The sequence below is a fragment of the Hydra vulgaris genome, chromosome 03, assembly GCF_038396675.1.
Source record: "Hydra vulgaris chromosome 03, alternate assembly HydraT2T_AEP".
Lineage (NCBI taxonomy): Eukaryota > Metazoa > Cnidaria > Hydrozoa > Anthoathecata > Hydridae > Hydra > Hydra vulgaris.
This window is the reverse complement of record NC_088922.1, coordinates 10,649,540-10,671,553: the sequence shown is the minus strand read 5'-3', so window position 1 is coordinate 10,671,553 and position 22,014 is coordinate 10,649,540. Positions and strand designations below refer to the sequence as shown.

Genomic DNA, 22,014 nt, shown 5'->3' with positions numbered 1-22,014 from the left:
GTCTGAGACCACCTTTAATAAAAAAAAACTTGAAGAGGGAACATGTTTTTAAAACGAAACTTTTGGAGGTAAGGATTCCTTAGTACCAAAACACATCAAATTTTTATAAAACTTTCCGTATATATTAAAAAAGGGGCGAGGAATCAAATGGAATGGAATGTAACATTTATATATAAACTTTTAGCTCTTAGCGTTTAAAAACTTCAACGTTTATTTTTATAGAAAAAAAACTGTTTTTTAAAAGTCTTAAGGTGGAAATGGCAAGCCTTTCCTCTTTTAAAAACAAGTACTTATTTGTTTTCTTGAAGGATAGGTACTAAGGATTTGTATATAGAAATTATGTGTGCATATATTTATGAATCGGTGAATGTTAAAAGGGCGGAAGTCACATATTTTACGAAATTGACTTTTTCACAAGTTTGTATATTTAAAAGGATAGCTCCATCATTTTGTCTTAAAAAGGTGTCTGTCAAAAGTTTTTTCAAGCCTCTACAGTGTCTAAAAGTTTTGGTTTTTTGTTAAATTTGGCTGAAGTCCGGACTTCAGCCCTTTTAACAAAAAACAAGAAACTTTGCGCTGAAGTCAGCGGACCAAACGTAAACTCACCTTGCTGTTTTGATTGTACAACAGCGTGGTAAATAAAGTTGATTTATTACGTTTGATCATTTTATTGGTGATTTAAATTGATTAATTGGTTTTTTAAGTGGGTGATAGTGGTAGTGAGTTTGATCATACAAGTTATAAAAAAAAGATAAGAAACCTAGATGATTATAAAAGAAACAAGATTAAGAAATTTAGGCTTACTGGTGTGGCATATGAAAACCACAGGGGACAAAAAGCTGATGTCTATCGGAGATCCATGCAGGTAAAAGATAATACACAATAATTCTTCATTTAATAATAGTTCTAAGCCAAATTGTAACAATTTGTCTAAAATTTGGTCAGATTTAGGCTCTGTATTTTATAGTTGATCTGTAGACCTAGGTTGTTGATTGCTTGTTTAGATTGTAAATATTTGTAGGCCAAAAACATAAGCATGTAATTTTTAGGTAGTCTACAATTACTTATCATATTTTAACTTAAACTCTATTTTGTTTCCTAGACTAGGCTACCTATGATTTTTTTTATAAAGTAAAATTACAGCATAGTATTTTTTTTTCAGTTGTTCAAGAAAGTGTTTTGAATCTATTTGCAAAGACAACCTCGATGATGCATTTATAAATTTCTGCAGCCAGTCTAATACAAAAGATGAGCAGTATTTATTTTTACGCGGTTTGATAGATGTTACGAATATTGTGAGGAAGAGGACTGGTTTAAGAGATTGCAAGGAAAAAAGTTGTGACGCCAATAAAGATACCGTACGAAAAAGAGTACGAAAAAGTAACGGCTGAAACAAAAAGGAATTTAAGTATCATGTTTTGATTGAGATGAACAAGTACAGATGTATTGTGGCATTTTTATCAATATTTTCTGTATCAGAAAAAAGGGTTCGAAGAGTAAGGGGTTTAAAAATAGATAGAAAAGCAGTTAAAGATTTGAGAGGAGTACGTATGAGCTACATTACCAGTCATGATATACTAGCTAAGGTATACGCTCACATTGACTCCTTTCCTAAAAAGCTGATCCACTATGGCGGAAAGGAAAGGATTTTTTGAGTAAAGATTTGAACGTGAAATTAGTGTATGGAACTATTCATGAAAAAAAATGAAGGGGTAAAGTTCAGTTACAAGTCCTATTATAACTGCTACAATGAGCACTTTCCTTTACGTTTCGTGCAACATCAAGTCGACACCTGTTGCATATGCGAAGAGTAAAAGCTAAAGATAAAACCACCTCACCTTAATGAAGTTGCTGAGCAAACAGCGGTAACTTAGCTGGCAGTACATAACAGACGCGCAAATTTTACAAAGCCAAAAAATAAGATGTACAGGGCGCTAGGAAGGGAAAAAAATGTAAATCTTTTGTCCCTAACCGTAGATTATGTGCAAAACATTTCAATGCCCAAAATACCTGTGCAAAAGTTATTTTACCTAAGGCAGTTGACAGTTAGTGTATTTTCTATTCATGATGTGAAGAGAAACGTTTAAACACTCTACCTTTATCACGAGAGCAGGCTAGAAAATCTCCAAATGAAACTTGCTCCTTTCTTTTGCACTACCTGTCTACCTGTCCTTAATGATGAACTCAACTTTAATGCCGATAATTGCGAAGGGCAAAATAAAAGCCATTGCTTTTCAAAACTTTTTATGGCGCTCACTGACAATAAGTGGATTAAAAAGGTCAATCAATTTACCCAATCATCAGAGAACACAGCTTTTTGCCCTGTGACCGTGACTTTTCGATTATTAAAAGAGAGTTAAGAATATATGACAGAGTGTACAGCGTTCAAGAAATAAAAGAATTATATTAAAATGTAGTAATCAAAGAAAGTTTTTATTGGTTAATGTGGAGAGTTCATCTTTAGTTTACGATGTTAAAAGTTGGTGGCCAGTTCACTATAAAAGAAACGTTACCTCAATCGAAACAATGGGTAAACCCAGAAACCAACAAACTCAGTATAAACAAATTTCACTATTTTTAATACGATTATGACAACATAGGTCAATGTAAAGCCAATGAAATTATCTATGGTATTGTCAACATACTTTTATGATGATAAGAATACTCAAAACAAAGTGACCTGCCAGAACAGCTTCTTTACCGAAACGGAAAGATTCAAAAAAAATCTGCTAAATTGAATGATTTAAGAAAGTGTATTAAGTATATCAACATGATCATATTGACTATTGTAATGGCCTACAGTAGAAAGCAACGATGGAGAAAGCAGAAGATGTTAGGAGAAAATTATTAAGCATAGCTGATATAATTTCTGTAATCGACCTTTTTTTCTTTATAATTTTTGTTAAAATGTATAAACAATTCATAAATATACATTTTATGAAGATTAATTGCAGTTTGTGACATTATTTCTATAACCCAAAATTAAAATCATAATAAAATAAGCAGTAATTATTTGTTGAATGTTAAAAGGGCTCAAGTCCACAGTGTTAATTGGTTTATAGGTTCTTTAAAAATAAATATAAAAAAATATATGTTCGCTTTTAAGATGAAAAACATTATCCCCTTCAAAAAATAATTGTTAAACCATTAACAAAAATTTACTGAGGAAATAGCGCCGTTTTTTTTAGTTTCCGAAAAGTTCACATTGTTGGACTTCCGCCCTTTTAACATTCACCGATTCATAAACATATATATATGTGTGCGCGCGTGTGTGTTTCTTCACGTATTTTATGACGTTCTTTGTTTTGATTTTGCGTTTCTGAAATTTTAACTTCAAATAAAATTGAAAGTATAATTCTTTATTGAAGACAAGTTTTCAAGGCAATAAAAATAAAGATTTAATTTTTTAAAGGTATTTTGCCTGGATTGTTCAACTACAAGCTTGATTCTTACAAATTTTACTACAGATTCTTTTAACTGTTTTTTTCACAAAAAAAACCTGGAAATAGTAATCAACTAAAGTTCATAAAATGGAAATGCGTTAAAAAGTTATGTTTTTTTTCATTAATCTTTCAATTTTTCATATGGTTAAGTAGAAGAATCAATGAACTCTAATAATAATTCAAATTCCCTTCTTTTAGGCTGTTAAATTAACAATAATTTACATGAAATAGTGGTTCCATCTATAAGTCAAGAATGTAAGTCATACTTTGATAGAAGTAAATTTTTAAATTCGCAAAAATGTAGCACAAACATTTTACATTTTAATAATTTTATTTATTGAAACCAAAATTTGATGATCCCTTTATTTTGTTTTCACAAAGCTAGATAAGGAGTAGATTATTAAACATGGCACTTTGATCAACAAAGGCTTTGTTATAATCACTTAAATTAAGTTTAATATTAATATTAGCTATCAAAATGTTGTCAGAAACAGCAACCTACAAGAATATTTTAGATTTTTAAAATATAAATGGTGGCATTATTTCTATCAAATATTCTGATTTTATGTTAACTAATAGCCACTTAAAAATAAAAATTAGATAAGTGTTTTTACTAATTTATATATATATATATATATATATATATATATATATATATATATATATATATATATATATATATATATATATATATATATATATATATATATATATTAATTTGCACACATAAAGAGAGAAAAATCAGAGGTGTATAGAGCAGGTAAGAGATATTATAATATAATTATGTTAAAATACACAAAGTAATTTTTAATATAAATATTAGGTACAATAAAGATTTACGCATTACTCAGCTGTTTTACAATTTTAAAAACATACATTTTCATTTCTATCAAAAGCTGTTAAATAAGTTGTAACACAGCTTTTACCATTTCCCCTATACCATCATGCACTTCATAGAGTTTAGCATTACACATAAATGCTGGTGTCGTCACCAATTTGTTAACTTTATCTACGTGGCATTCCTACAATATTTAAATAACACATACAGAAAAACAATATTTGCTATAATCAATTAAATAAAAATAAAAAACTTATGGTACAGGTTAAAAAATATATAAGTATTTAATCCATGTACGTGAAATCCTTTTACTGACTATACTTAATTGTCTTGTTTAATTATTTTAGTTTAATGTTATAGTTTACAGAACTAGAAATATTAATAATAATTTAAGTTATAAAACGAATAATTTAATACAAAAACTTTAAAAGATGTTCGGAGAAAGATGTATTGCTAGTTTTTTGTTGACATATTGGAATTGATTTCAGTACCAAGTGATAATAGTAATATATAGTTACATATATTGATTTAAGTACCAAGGGTCATCCATAAATAACGTCACGCAATTTTTGACCGTTTATCGACCCCCCCCCCCCCGTCACAAAATCGTAACACTTTAGTAGCAAGTTTTGTATGAGCCGTCACAAAACAACTACCCCCCCCCCCCCCATAGAGCGCAACGTAATTTATGGACAACCCCCAAGCGATTACTGTAATATATACTTATATATCTTTATATCATTACCAAGCGATTATGGTATACTTATATACCGTAGCGTGGGGTAATTAAGCACTATTTTTGTAGCTTTTTTCAAAATAAAAATAAAACTTGTAGAAAATTAAAAAGAGAGATATGTTCTTTTAGTACTACATTACATTTTTCTTAAAGGAATGTTGGATTTAAGAAAAAATAAAGAGCTAAGATTTTGTTACAAAATATTCAGGTGCATTTAGCCCACAATTTGGGGTAAACGAGCACCTGATTATTTTTTTGATTAAAATTATTGAATATATATATATATATATATATATATATATATATATATATATATATATATATATATATATATATATATATATATATATATATATATATATATATATATATATATATATATATATATACATATACATATATATGCAGTACATGTGATGAATAAAATCGCCCAGCGCGATACTTCGCGCTCGGCATCAAGTCTTCGAGAGCGATATTCAGAGTTGGAAATTGGTTGTTCTTGGGGCCATCCAGAAATTACGTACGCAAGTATGGGTAGGGGTCACTCAAAAGCGTACCAGTGCGTACAAGGAAAAGGTTGGACGATTTTTTGTTTGAATTTTTTTCATCTGAAGTCCGGGGAATCAGACAAAAAAACTTTGATTTTTAGTTAATGCATTTGTCTATCTGCCGGAAAAAATATGTTACTGCAGCTTTGATATTAAATAAAAACAATGAAATATCGCCATTTACTAAAAGTTGACTATATAACTTAGTTTCCTATTGGAGTTAAACTCACATGCTTGATTGCGGACATTCTAAACAACAGAAACTTTTTTAATTTAAGATAATAGTTAAAAATAATTAAAAAAAAAAAGATTAAGAATATTTCTTTTATTTACAATAGATGTATGAAAAATTGAAAACTATATAGCATAAGAAACTTACGTTTTAAAATCTTGTAGATTAAAAAGTTTTATTTTTCAAAATTCAATTAAGTTTTAACTTTTTAATTTAAATTTTCTATTCTCATTCGGATGAAACGTTTTGAATATTCCGTTCTATCCGTTGGCAGTAATGACTTCATAACTTTTCATTTATTGTTTGTACAAAATAGAAAACTGCATTCGAATTTAACTATTATCAAGTGAATAATATTTTATATACTTGATTATATACACACTAAAAAATAAAGGTAGAAATTTTTAGTTAAGGTACGATATGTGATATACCCTTAGTAAGGTGTAATTTTTTAGCTTATAAGGTAGAAAATTATACCTTTAAGTTAGAAAATTGTATGACAAATAATTGTTTTTAATATAATTTTCTACCCTAAAAGGTAGAAAATTATACCTTACTAAGGGTATATCACATATCCTACCCTAAAGTAGAAATGTCTACCTTTTTTTTTTAGTGTGTACTTAATAAATATATAATTGACTTATACTAATATAAAATACATTAGTAAGTATATATATATATATATATATATATATATATATATATATATATATATATATATATATATATATATATATATATATATATATATATATATATATATATATATATATATATATATATATATACTTATACAAATAAAATATATAAATAACTTATATACTGACGTATATTTTGAGAAATGGGTTTATGAAGTTTGGTGAATGTTTTGATGTAATATTTTGTGTTTGTGAAATTTTGCGTTTGTGAAGTTTGTGAATGTTTTGTTACATTTTTTCTTTTGTTGTTTGTGAGTATGCTTCAAAATGTTTCAATTCAAAGTTATATAACAAATATATTTGTTTAGGTATTATTTATTGAAACTTTTTTTTTTATTATTTTTAGTTGCGTTTAGCTTTACATTTTAAATAAAGAGACTTTAATATAAGCTTAACCGATTGGAAGATACCTGTGAAAGTATTTAGTTTATTAACTTATAAATGACAAAAAATATTTAATATTCCAACGTCTTTATGTTTTTAAATTTTAAATATAATAGTCATTAATTAATAGAATGTGATCGAACCTGTACGAAATTGAAAGTTTAAGTGAAGATTTATTTGATAAACTTTTTACGCTAGTCTTTTATTTATAAGATATTTATAAATATTGCGATAAATGTTTAGAAATATATCACGCTAGATATTTAATTTTTTAACATTTAAGTTTTGAATTTTTATTGAAGTGTTACATTTCATGGAATGGTTCAACTTAACCAGGGTACTATTAAGCGGATAATATGATAAAGTTCAACTGAAATTAAAAAAAAACAAACATGCTGGTTTAGCTTTCAAATAGAAGAAATAAATAATTTTTAATTAAAACTTATACTGCATAAATTAAAATTGAAAACGTCACGCATAAACTATGGGTGACGTACTTTATTACGAATATAACTTTATTTAACAAAGAGAACTCTACTGTTTAAATATATTTTTGCTTCAGCAAAAAAATTTAATAAAAATATTTTTTATAAAATCAACTAATAACTTTCTCCCTCGCAAGTTCTCCAGACCATTGTGAACCACAGTAACCCCAGGTTTGAAATCTCCCCACATCATATTTTATTTTATATATACTTAGTTACACATATAGAATAATAAATAATTGATTTATACTAATATAATATATATTAGTAAGTATGTATATATATGTATGTATATATATATATATATATATATATATATATATATATATATATATATATATATATATATATATATATATATATATATACTTATACAAATAAAATATATAAATAACTTATATACTGACGTAACTTGAAACCTCCAATGAGTGGAAAAATGCATGAAAATCAAAAAATAAAATTAATACTTTTAAGTTATATTAATTGTCCGCCATTTTCAACAAATAACTTTAATTTGTTGGCGGTTTTTGTTTTTACACATTCTCTGGTGCACAACGACTTAAAGTGTGATTAAATGGAAGTCGGCAATATATGTGCTGTTTGTTTTAAAGCCTTTGGTAAAAAGTCATTAAAGATTCATAAAATAACCAAAGTTATTGAAAAAAAAACAACAACTTGTATTTTGGTTAGCTATAATTAGAGTTTAGTTAACCATCCTAAAGTTTTTTGTAATAATTGTTATAAAAACCTTAATTGTTTAGAAAAAAATGATACTAAATACCTTAATAAGTGGCTAAGCGAAATTTCTCAGGTTAGTAATTAAACTGAATTAAAGATTATATTTATGATTAAGTGTTAAATTACTTAAATTTGTTTTGTTTTTTATTAATTTTGTAAATTTGTAAGAAAGAACTGTCTCAATGATCCTCCATAAATTTGAAAGAAAAATTATTTCGGCAGCTTGTTTTCTAAACAGTGTTATACTATTTATATTACTAGTTTGTATAGTTTTATATAAATAGAATAATGGATTTAAGTATTCTTTTATAATTTACAAGGTCATTGAAATTCAGTTTTGCTCTAAACCATAAAAAGTAACCTCTGAATTGAGGAATTTTTTTTTGTTTAGATAAACCGTCAAGTTATCAGAAGAACTTCAGATATTTTAGAAATATTAAAAGATAACAAAATTATTACTTCTGAGTTAAGTAAAGATAAAAATGAAAGGATGTGTTTTATATGTTGTGGAAATGTTGTGGAATTGTTAAGCCAGGAATTATTCACTTTTGTGGAGATGTTCATGCTGTAAAAAATTTAGTTAATGCAGCATATGCATTGGGATCAGCAATTGCAGAACGTTTTGCTTAGTATCCTAAAACGTGTTGCTTAGTACCCTAAAAACTGAAATGCAAAATGAAAATATTTTTAAATGTGAAAAATTTACAATTGCTACTCATGGGAAACCATTGAGTATTGTAGCTGGAACTACAGACAAAAAAGTGATCGTGCAAGTTTAAATCAAGTGTCTTTTGGAACAATTATGGAGCTTGTAAAATGTTTAGAACTATCCCAGTGTAAAACCAAAAAAATGTGTTCTATATTTAGAAAGAATCTTGGGTTTCAAAGTAGTATTGAAGGAAATATATTTAAAAAATTAGAAACTTTAAAAGCTGAAATGAATGAATATTTTTTATACAAAGAAAATTTTTTTTTTGAAGCTGGTGATATAGTAAATAAATCAATGGTTCATATAAAGGATATTGATGAATTTATACATGTTATAATCACTAAAAGAAATATTGACCCTCTTTCTACAATTATAAGAGTTGCTGTGGATTCTGGTCAAGGTTTTTTAAAAGTCACAATGAATGTTTATAATCCGCATGATGAAACTAGCAACCAACCTAACCTTGGTGATGCTGGAGTGAAGCGTTTTTTTATTGTTGCTATTGTAGAAGGAATATCCAAACAGAATGGAATTCTTAGGAAACTAGTTGATCCTCTTAATCTTCAAAATATTAAGCATTCTGTTGCATTCTATTTAAAGTGTGCAAACTTAATGTTTGTCATTACAAGCCATGCTGGAAAATATAATTGTTTGTGGTGTGAAGGAGAGTCTTTTGGATTGTGGAGTAAAACGAACTCTTGATTCTCTTGATTATCAATACAGTAAATACGTAGAAGCTGGAAAACCAAAATCAAAGATGGGTGATTATAAAAATGTAATTAATCAAAGAGTTAAATACCTTTAAGAAGATCCGGACACAATTATAGAAAATTTAGATCCAGTACCTGAGTTTCCAAAAGTTGTAACTATTCCAATTAATATATTAATTGGAATAGTTACAACTTTTGGAAAACTTTTATCAAAACTATGACCTGCCTTTAAACAATCGTAAATTCAAACTATATATTTTTTAGAAGTTACCATGGCATTGGGTTTGATGGCAATAATGCCAACCGACTTTTAGATATTCTTGCTTAAAATATTGCTGATCAAGGAAAATTTGATTTACTTCCAGTTATTGAATGTTTAAGAAAGTTTAAAGGAGTAAAGCAAGCTACCTTTGGAAAAAAATTATTGGTGATATGGAATCTGTTGTTATTGAATTTAAGACGACTTACACTAATTTAATGGAATATATTAATCATTATTTTGAAAATATTTCTTTAAATATAACATGGAAAGTTCATATTGCATAAAATTTAATACTATTTATGTAATTCCTAAGTTTAGTCGATATTTGTTAACATTAAATCCATTTATTATATTTTGTTATTGTTTTTTACCTTCACTTTTTTGCTATGTTATCTGTTGGAGAATATATGTTCAAACACTTTTTAATGCATTTATAATATAAGTATACACAAGTATAGAGCAAAATTAGGTTAGGGCATGTGATAGATTTTATTTTTTCCTAAAATTATGTGAAACATGAATTTCAATAATATTACCTATGTACCGCCCCTCCCCTTTTAATCAAAAATCAAAATGTGTAAAAACTTTATTTTAACCATTTCTATGGAGGTTCTCAATACCCTTACTTAATCTAACTACTGTTTTATTTCTTAAAAACAAAAAAAAAATTGGGTGTGGGAAGACTTCAAACCAGACGGTCACAGTGAGACTAGCGCTATTTTTTACTCTCATATCTAAACTAGCGAGCAGTGTTTGTCGCGCTCAGAAGGTCGTTTACAGGCGTGTTTCATGTGCGCAGAGCAATCGCTCCTGCTTCATCAAAAGGCCTCTATACGTGTATATATATATATATATATATATATATATATATATATATATATATATATATATATATATATATATATATATATATATATATATATATATGTATGTATGTGTATATATATATATATATATATATATATATATGTATATATATATATATATATATATATACTATATATATATATATATATATATATATATATATATATATATATATATATATATATATATATATATATATATATATGAGTGTGTGTGTGTGTGTGTGTGTGTGTGTGTGTGTGTGTGTGTGTCTATATATAGATATATATATATATACATAATTTAATTTAAATAATAATATAATAATAATTTAAATTAGATAAGTTTACTAATTTACTATTGCTCTGTTTAGGTACGTGCGTATCTGCGATTTACGGCACTGATTTTAAAGATAAAATCTGTGACCATTTTTTCACCGCCTGCTCGAAGTAGGTGTCATAAGGATGGATTTTTCGTGTTTTTTTTTTTAGAATTTTATATTGACTTTGATAATAATTTAAAAGTAGAGTGTTGTAAGTTTATTGCAATTTTTTTTTTTTTTTTTTGCAGTTACTAACGTTTTTAGCGATTTCATTGCTACTGAAAACTTCGTTCTTGTTCTGGAAGTGAATTAACATTGAAGGCATGAAAAGGCACCACGCAGTAAAGGCACCAAATATTCTTCTGTTGTAGAGGTTGTGGGGGGAGGGGGATTTACGATTATGAGCATTTTGTATATTTGAACTTTTTTATTCATTAAAAAGTTGTTTTTTTAGAAGAATGAAACTTTATTAAAAATATTAGTGATTTTTTAAAGTATTCAAAACATGGTTTACACACACACAAAAAAAACTATGCTAAATATTTATTCTATATATTTATAAGATTCAAGTGATTTTTTTTTCTGTTGCATGTAATAAAGCTTTTTTTTTAAAAAAAAGTGTAACAATGATAAAAGCTGATTCATATGGGACCTAAAAAGAATCATCTATTTTATGGTGAAGCCAAAAATTATTTAGCTTGTAGCTTTACAATGCCAACTCATTTTAATATTATTGTAGAAATGGACATATATTAAATATATTTATATCCAACAATGAATCATTGAAAATAACTGTTGAAATAGTAAAAAAAAAATTTAATTTCAAAATATGTAGTAGTCAGATTGTGCAACTAGTAAATAGATCCAAATTCTATGCACATAATTTTTCAAGGGATTCTAAACAATTTATTAATATCTGCAACATGCTCTTTGCATACCAAAAATCAATATCTGCTATGCCACAACCATTGCATTCAACCACAAGCTCAAGTAACATTGTTTCGTGTTCTTCTGTTTTATCTTCTCAACACATCAGTGTTTTATCTGTATCAAATAGTAATCACTTAACTCCTTCTTTATCTGGTCCCACTTTGATAAGCTCTTCTCATGAACCACTACTACCCAGGTTGAGAGCTGATCAGTTAAGTCCTAAGAAAAAAGTTTTGCAAAAGAGGTTAACCATTTTGGCAAATGAAATGGCAAATAAAAAACGAAAACATAAAGAGGATCTAAAAGTGTTAAAAGAAAAGCAAAGGCCCGGCCATACCAATTAAAATATCTAAATCAGGTTATTGCTCGCAAAGAAAAGACAATCCTTAATCTTCGTAAAAAGTTAAAGGAAAAGTATTTGAATTTACAGTTAAAGAAACTTCAAAATCACATTTTTATTTTAAAACAGCAGTTGACATTTATCCAAAGCAACTTATCTTATCAAAACGCTATGTCAAGCCAACAACTTGCTGACTAAAATTCTGAAATTCTAGTACTGCAAAATGACATACTGATTTTACAGGAAAAAGAGAAGCAAATGCAACAAATAACACAAAACACCAAAAATGAAAAATGCTACTCAGCAGATATTAGAGCACTTATATATGACATGCTTGTGTGCCAAGTTCCTACACATAGTGTTCCAACTCTGCTCAGTAAACTTGGAGAAGACACTGGCTATCGATTTAGTCACATTTTGCATCGCACAACTGTGGAACAAATGATGCATGAGCTAGGTGTAATATCAGACTTACTGACCGCTGAAATAGATTTCTCAACAAAAAATCTGACACATGGTTTTGATGCAGCAACACAGGAGGGTGTTCATGTAAATGTTATGCACTTAACAACAGAATCAGTATGCATGGTTGTAGCTATTGATCAACTTCCTGGAGGTACAGCTTACGACTATCAGAGTCTCATTACAAAATCTGTTGATAATCTTGCCAAGTTATATAGTGACTTCTACCAGCTACAATTTGCTGATGTGCGAAGTACTATTATTGTAAACATAACTAACACAATGAGTGACAGAGTAGCAACAAATTATGCAACAGTTACTAAGTTAAACCTTTTTTGGCAGAAATCATTAAATTAACTAAACTGTCACCTTCACCCCTTGGACACAATGAACAGTTTGTGCAAATTTTTACTCAAAGCATTTGAGACCTCTAAAGGAAAACTTTTTGGCAGAGACTGCATTGCAGCAGATATTGTTTTACAGCTAAACAAACTTCGCTACAAGTATGCAAAAGGTACATGTAAAATCTTAATCCTACTTTTTTACTTTAATACAACGTAATTTTGTGAAATAAGATATATAAATCTAAAATATCTTTTTTATTAGCATATAAATGTTTCTTATTTCACATGCTCCTTATGCTCTTTAAAATAATTACTTTATGTTATTTAAAGGTGACCCAAAGGGTTTTATATCCGTTTTGGACCAACACAAGCTGTCCAGAGGACTGCTACCACGCTGCAGAGGGAACAGAATACACATTCTTTTTCACACATGTGGTATTTTGATTCATCACTATGAAATATTGAAGACATTTCTGTTTTCTGGCTTAGCGTTATGTGGAGGTCTGACATATAGTTTGTTTCAAGATTTTACATCTGAAACAGGTGAATCTTTTATATGATTGTTTCCATTCTTGGACACATTTAGATCTTAAATTGATAGGAAGGGGTACAACATTAAAGGCTATGGGATAAACTTTTAAAACCAATAGTAATGATACTTGCAGCAATAGTTAGGGGATTATAGATTATTAGAGACTAATACTATGGTTTGTTTATAAATTTTTTGTTTCAGGTTTCCGTGAGTTATGTGCCCGAGCTTTAATTGGAAAGCTACTGACTGGTCCTTGGATAACAAAATTTTATATCACACCAGGTCAGGGACTTGACTACATATCTGGCATTCAGATAGTCAAAAATGTTCGGAACACTCTTATTGAAAGCAGCAAGGAACCTCTTAATCTAATTAAATAAAAAACTGATTTTTTTGGAAATATTATTAAAGATCCTGTTTTTGATTCAATAATCAGCTTTTGCCCAGTAACTGATGAAATAAGTAAAACATTAGCTGAATGTCTAAAAGCTGTTGTTAGTGTCATTGACAGGCAGTACAAGCGTCAGTTCAACATGAATTCTAATGATTAAATTATGAACCAGACTAAATCAGCAAGGCTTCACAACATTGACTCAGAAGAACTTATGGGCATGTTTAGTGCTGCAAAGCAAAAAGCTCCAAATGCCACGCTTTTTTTTCTTTCAAAACTTTGTGCTTGTAAAAATAAAACAACAACTCTACTCTCTAAAAAGCCTACTAATATTCAAAACAAATTAATATTATGGGCTATTTCTAATGCCAGAAAAACTCAATTTGCAAATGCACAAAGTTATAAAGAAATGATGTCAGTACTTATAAAGCGTATGGCTGACAAAATTCAAAACAAAAAGGACAAAGAACATAGGAAAATAGAAAAAATTTAAAAAAATTATATGCCTAAATATATAATATAAATATTTCCTGACTTAGAAAATAATGAGGCTTCTAATATTGAAGAAATTCTTATTGGAGCTGCTATTGGAAATTCTATTTGCCACTTGAGGTTTGATAAAGCCACTAACAGCCAAGATGTATATTTTGGCAGACTTCTTAGCATTAAAAAGAAGAACAGTGGTATATACATCAGGCTTGGCCAGGAAGGCGTGCGATTTCAAGTTTTTATATGACCACGCAAATAATATTTTGTTTTGATGATTTAAGCACGGTTTTAAACAAATGCGCTGAAGTAATTAGTTTTTAATTACGTCGAAAATAAATAATTTCGATAAGTTTATCTTTACTAACGTTTTTTTATTAGCAAAACGCTTTTAAATAAAGTAGCTAATGATTGTAATTAAAGTATCATTGAAAGTTGTATAATTTTTTATTTATATTATTTAATTATATAAGATTTTTTTAATAAGTAAAACAAACGTAAAAATTGAAAAAAAAAAATTTTTATAAGCGACGACTTTAAACAGCAAAGGTCTCTTTAGTAAACTTTATATTAGAATCATTAAAGTTTTTACTGAGAAGAAGAAAAAAAGACTAACTTTATTGAAAGCCGTTTGAATTAAATAACTTTGATCTTTACTTGCGTTTTTATATTATTGAAACGCATTTAAATAAAGTAACAAATCACATTTTTTATATTTACTTAAGTATTTATTTTTTATTATAAATGTTTTTAAATAAAAAAAAATTATGACAATTTTTCAAATAAACGATTTAATTATTTTTACTTTTTTTACTTTTTGTGCGAAGAATTGTTAAGAATCTTTTTTTAAACTTTTAAATGTACGCGTTTATTAAACAATTGTCTGTCGTAAGTTGTTACTTTATTTAAAAAGGGTTTTGCATAATATGAAATTATAAAAACATAAGTAAAGATAAACGATTCAAAGTTATTTATTCTAAACGTAATTTAGATAATCTTATCGTTATAGTTTATTATTTTTTTTAGTCAAGTTTTAATTTTATTTTTGCTATTTTAGTTTTATGCAAGTTATTTTTATTTTGTTTTTCTTTATTTTTTTGACGAAAATTTATTCGCTTCTTAAACATTTTTTTTTAGTTTCTTTATAGTTGAGTTAAGATTTTTATGGCGCGTTTTTAAAACGCATACAAATTTTTAAAACTTATTAACAGCCGTGGTCAAGTTAAGTAAAATCAAATAGTATTTGCGTAGTCATATTATGACGTGAAATCGCACGCCTTCCTGGCCAAGCCTGATACATAGTTTCTTATTGGAAACCAAATGAAAATGAGAATGATGATGCTGTCGAGTATGAAATGAGCAAATACCAACTATCTGCAGACATCATCAGTTGTAATATGGTAATATCATAAAAAAATGATGTGACAAATTGATTATAATAAGGTATGTGTTATTATAAATCATAATATGGTTTATATACTTGCATTAATAGTTTTCATTTACAGATATTAGGTAAGTGTATTGGTTAGCAATACTTTTTCAATGTCTAATGTGTATATTAAGCCTCCTCACCCTCTTTGCTGTTGTTGATAAGATTATGAAAAGATTTTTAATTCTTTCATTGATTATTTTTATGTATCGGTTCTTATTTTAGGTAGTCGGATAGTTACCGACATTCAACAACCAGGGTTGACTTGGTTGCAACATGCTATGGGAAACCAAAGCTCATTTACTATTGGCTTTGAGCCAATAACCTGGCTTTTGATATACTGTTTCAACTTAGAAAGATGACTTTTTGCATGCATGGACACCAAGATGTTAGTGTTAAGTAGTTTAACTCAATTAGTATTGAAATCAGTTTTTTTGATTATTATTTTTATACACCATATCTTTTCTTTTTCAGGCAACAAATCAAAGAAATCGTTTGGTTCCATTAATATTTCTGTTTTAATGGCATAATGTGTCATGCATCAGAAGTTAAGTTATTTTAATTTATTTTTAACTTAAAACAAAAAACTTTTTTCCTCTTAATTTTTGATGGGTTTTTTTAGTAATTATTTTAAATATCTGATGTATTTTATCTATCATTGCTAGGTTTTAACTCAGAGCAGGAAAACTGAAAATTAGGCTATTGCTTCTATGGATCTTTAATAAGTCAGGAAAGAGGTTAATTTATACTTATAAGATTAAATTATGCAGTGATCACATATTTATTACATATATGATTTATATTTCAGGACATATGCCTTCTCTATTAATAATGGTTCTGCTACGGTGATCTATATATTTATTTAAAAGTCTAATTTTTTTTTTTTTAATATTCTCGAAGGATCGACTTTTTCTATCTTTGGATGTCAATGCTAGATTTGCTTCAAAACTAAGCTATTTTCATAGCCAGAATTCTGTTAAAAACATTAATAAGCATATGGAAAACAATTAATTTAGTTTAAATTTTATATTACGAAGTATATTTTAAAACAAATAAATCTTTTATTTATTAAGGTGGGCGTATTATTCGATGTTAATCAAGGCAATATACAAAAGATCTTCTGATGCGCTTTTTCTAAATGCATGTCTTCATCTCTTTAAATAATAACTAACATGAAATGTTATCGCTAATTGTCAAAATAATTAAACAATTTTTTAATTGTACTTTTTAGTATCTATCATGGCTTAAGTCGAAAATTTATGTGGCTTGAGTAATAACAATGGTACAGTGGGGAAAACAGGCCTTGTTTTTTCCCCAAAACTAATGCTATTGCATAAATCATATCCTTTGCCGACTTTTTCCTCAAGTCATATTTTTCGCTTGCAAAAAATAGATATAATTAAAGAGATTATTATTTTCCTTCAGTTCACTGTTTACCTTCTAGAAGGCTATGTACATTTATAATAATGCAACAAATGGACTACGCGTTTTAATATATAAGCTTATATATGTAAAGTGTTATATAATTAGTAATATCTTTAAAAAAAAGTTATAAAATAAATAAATTTATGAATAAAATTTTTAATCATATAGAAATTGATTTATCTTATTATTATTTATAATTTTTTTAATTCGTTAATAAAAATAATTTTTTTATTTAAACAACGTTAATTTTTTTCTGTTATAAGTTGAATAAAAATATAACAGAAGCAAAGTAATGCGCTGCAAACTAAACGATGAAGTTCTATTTTAAAACTACCGTAAGCCGAATGCTAATTTTTTGAGTTGGTTGCAGTTTTCTTAAGCATTCCTTATAATAAATTTTTGACACTTAAATGGGCATAACTTTTAGTAGAATCATTCGTTTTTTATGAAATTTTCACCATTGTAATACTGATTTAAAGCTCTTTACAATGATGTATAATAATTAAATATTTGAATAGTTTAAAAATTTTGCACACCTACTCTGTTCTTTAAGAACATTGAGCACTCTATTTTTAGAATACACTAACATAGTTTAAATATATATATATATATATATATATATATATATATATATATATATATATATATATATATATATGTATATACATATGTATATACATATGTATATACATATGTATATACATATGTATATATATATATATATATATAATATATATATATATAACATATATATATATATATTTTATATATATAAATATATATTTTATTTGAACTTAAATAACGATATATAAAAAAACATATAAATATATGAAACGCACTAATATAATGTAAACGCATATAAAAGTCACCAATAGATTCTTTCAAAAAAGATGTTGTTTTTTTTCATGTAGGGAATAAGGAAGTTATTGATTTAATGATTGATTTGTTTCTGTAACAAAGTATTCAAGAATTTGTGGTTCTTTGGAGAAGACAATTTTTGGGATTGAAGCATCAAAATCTTGTCTAAAGTATTTAATATTCCAATTGTCTTTTTCTGTATTTACAACTTGGCATACAAAATGATGTCTTTTTTCATTCAAATTTTGCAACAACATAAAAACCCTCTGCTAATAAGTATTCAGAGGTTGCAACCACTCCAGGATCACATATTCCTTTAGAGCAAATAGAATCTAATTCATAGGTGCTTTCATCTAAGTAGTTGTCAAACATTTTTTTGCATGTGTGCTTGTTTTTGATGGAAAAGTTAATCATCAAGGTTATAATCGTCATCATATGAATCACTTTTTTATGTCTTTTTTTTTTTAACGTTTTACTTTTTCCTTTCTGTATACCATCAGATTTTTTTATCAGAAGCTTTTTGTAGCTCTATATAAATTTTGGAGCTTAAAAGCATATCATATTCAATCATTTCCTTAAAAGTATTTAAATTTAATTTAGCATTTCTTTTTTTTCTTTTTATATCTAAGGAGTCATTAAACTGGGTATTTTTTATTTTGATTAGCTTGTGTTTTGATTAGGATTTAGAAACAGATGAATCTGTTGCAACGTCTTCCACCCAAACACTTTTTCTTGGTGAAACCTTTATTTTTTTACCACGCATTACTGCCCCAGGCTTTTTAGCAGAAGCTTCTCGAAGTTCTGCAAGACGTTCAAGAACTAATGGGGATACTATGTTCTGATAAGATTTAGATATGTCTGTCCTTAAAATCTAGTCAATAATTTTTTTGTTAAGTGGGTAGATACCATATGTTTTGAGCCCATTTACAGCAAACTCCTGTATGTGATTCATATTAGTGAAGAGATTAAGGAGTAATCATGGGAAAATATTTTTCGGTAGGAATGTATGAAATCTTCCTTCACCAATTTTCCATACAGTAATTACTTTTCTCCATGCTGATTTCATGGGTCCATAAATTGTAAGGTCAAGAGGCTGCAGCAAACTCATACTATTAGGAGATAAGAAATCCATCCTAATGTTGTTAGCTTTACAAATTTTGATAAATAATTAGATAAATGGTATGCTAAATTATCACCAATAAGAAGTTTTGGTGTGTTGTTATCAACATGTCTGAAGTAAGGTATTATTAATGTTTGTATCCAATCTTTAAAAGATTAGCCATCAAACCAACCAGATTTTGCATGGTTATAACGTGCACCAACTGGGCCTACAAGTATTCAAGTGTCCATCAGGCATTCAGCTTTTCAGCTTTATACACTGAGTATGGAGGAAGAAATACACCATCAGAAGTACCTGCAAACATTATAGACACTGATTACTTTGTATTTATAACTCTTTCAGCATGTTTAGTACCTTTCCGGAATATTATTTGTTTCCATTTTCGGTCATCAGTAAGATTAGTTTTGTCATAGTTTATTATGTTTTGTGGCAGAACATTTTTTATAGTATCTTGTAAATTGTTTTGACCTAATACAATTCTAAATTATTTTGACATAATAAAATAAGACAAAAGACTTTTATGCCGCTCTAAAAATGATCTTACCCAGTCATCATCAGGCAAATTTTCTTTAAAACATAGGCAGGCTCTTCCAGATTTGTTAAGAAAACTTTGTATAAATAATTTTAAGTGAATTTTATTAGATGCATAGCCAAAATCACTAAAAGTTGTAATGTATTGTGCAATTGACATCTTGTCTGAGAGCAACGAACTCTTTCAACCAACTACACTACGTTGCGTAAATCACTAATATGACACAAAAGTTCTGTGTGGTATGTTTAATAGCCTTGCCACACGCTTACAAGGTTCTCTATCATTAACAAATTCAATAACTCTTTTAAAATTTTATCTGAGTCAATTTTTGACTGTTTTTGACTTGATTTTAAGTAGTTTCTCACCATTTATACAAATCTGTTATAAAAAAGTAAATAAATATGAGCTAAAAACTCAAATTATTTATATCTTTAAATACTAATTTTATTGTCAAAAATATTTTAAGAATAATAACCAGTTAATTCAAAAAGTGCTAATTTGCCCCATATAAAAGTGCTTAATTACCCCACCTTACTTAAAACACCAATGCTTTATGAAAAAACTAAAACTAAAAATAAAACTTGAAAACTTGTACAAGTTTACTTCAATATATGTATGGTATACTAGAGAAAAACTCAAAATTCAACTACAATTGCTTACCCTTAGTCTTTCCAATTAATAGTTTTTATAAAACTCTATCCACCTACACCATGATATAATTAACTTGTTATCGGATATTTATATATGACCAAAAAAGCTTAACAACTTAACAGCTTAAAAATTAACAAAATTTCTTAAAGTTACTTTATGAATTTAAAGCTTGAAAATGAACTAAACATTATTACTAAATGTTTTATTATGTCTTTTAAAATGAATGTGTTAACGGGTGCACGATTACCTCATGAAATACTCAATTACCCCACGCTACAGTAAGTAATAATAACAAACAGATAGTGAGCAAGCAAATATCGGCATTAATTTCTGATTAATTTCTGAATCAGTTTTTCCAAAAGAACCATTAAACCAGCCACTAAAACCTTTGCATTCAATACACTGCTTGATTCTAGGGGTTTTAGTTTGAATTTCAAAAGACATGAGGTTTTTCTTCAGATTCTATTAATATGTATATTTACGAGCTGGAATGTATTGAAAATAAAATCCAAAGCGTTCCTTCTTAGCCCAAAATTGGTATTTTCTGAAATCCAGAAACTAGCATTTAAAAAAATATATTAATTTTACTATTTAAGCTTACTTTTATTGCAAAAATCATAAAAAGCCACATTACATTTCATTTTTTTTGACTTCAAAATGTAGTTAACTTAATATATAATAATACCTTAAATAGCTTCCCAAATAAAGCTCTTAAAGCGGTTGATGACTTGTTTAGAAATATTGTTAAAAATTTTACAACTTTTTTTTATTTATTTTGTAAAAGTTTTAACTACTTTTTATAACATTTTTAATTAACAAGCATTTATTTTAAATAACAATAAAAATAGATAAATTTACATATCAAATGGCTCATCTTTCAAGGAAAAAAAATCATGAGTCCAGAGATTCAGTTTGTTTTTGTTACTGTAACAAAACAGACAACCACTCTCTTTGCAGTATGCCATCATTGGTGACACTCGTTCGAGACTATGCACATAAAGGATTCAGTTTTGAAATAAATGCATTTCCCACTGGACTTTGTTGCCGTTGCAAAAATGCTCTCTATGCCAAAAAGGTTATCATATTTTATAAATATTTTACTATATTTATTAAATTTTTTCTAAAATATTTCACTAAAAATACAAACAATCTTGTTCACAGCAAGGAAAGCCTGTAAAAATGTTAAAAGAGGTTTAGAAAAGTGGAAGAGAGTTACTTATAAAGGTAGGAAGGATTGCTCCAACTGAGGATCAATGCTTATGCCCAACTTGTTGTATGGTATCAGACAAGCACAGCCACAAGATTTTTAACTTAAGAGATTGTATCATTGAGTCAAATGAAAATCTCTGCATTGAAAGATTAAACTCATTCTGCACAGATTGTTTTCAACTAGTTGGAAAGGGCATAAGGCACCCATGCACGAGAACATCAGCTGTTCAAATGCTAAGAATCTTATTATTTCCAAGGATGAAAATATGTCAGAGCAAATAACCTCAACTGTTTTAAAGTTTCTAGTTAAGAATGAAAATTTATTACAATTATCCACTGGTAGATTTTTATTTA

The 22,014-nt window shown here is 27.6% G+C and overlaps 1 protein-coding gene across 1 annotated transcript in view; it reads right to left on the bottom strand.

Moving 5' to 3' along the window:
- Window positions 1-4,195: 4,195 nt before the first annotated feature.
- Window positions 4,196-22,014, bottom strand: part of LOC100197503 (ES1 protein homolog, mitochondrial) — a 34,945-nt gene continuing 17,126 nt past the window's right edge. Inside the window, exon 8 of the mRNA XM_065792314.1 lies at window positions 4,196-4,465. Coding sequence (XP_065648386.1) covers window positions 4,343-4,465 — 123 coding nt within the window. The 3' untranslated portion in view covers window positions 4,196-4,342. The remainder of the gene's footprint in view (window positions 4,466-22,014) is intronic.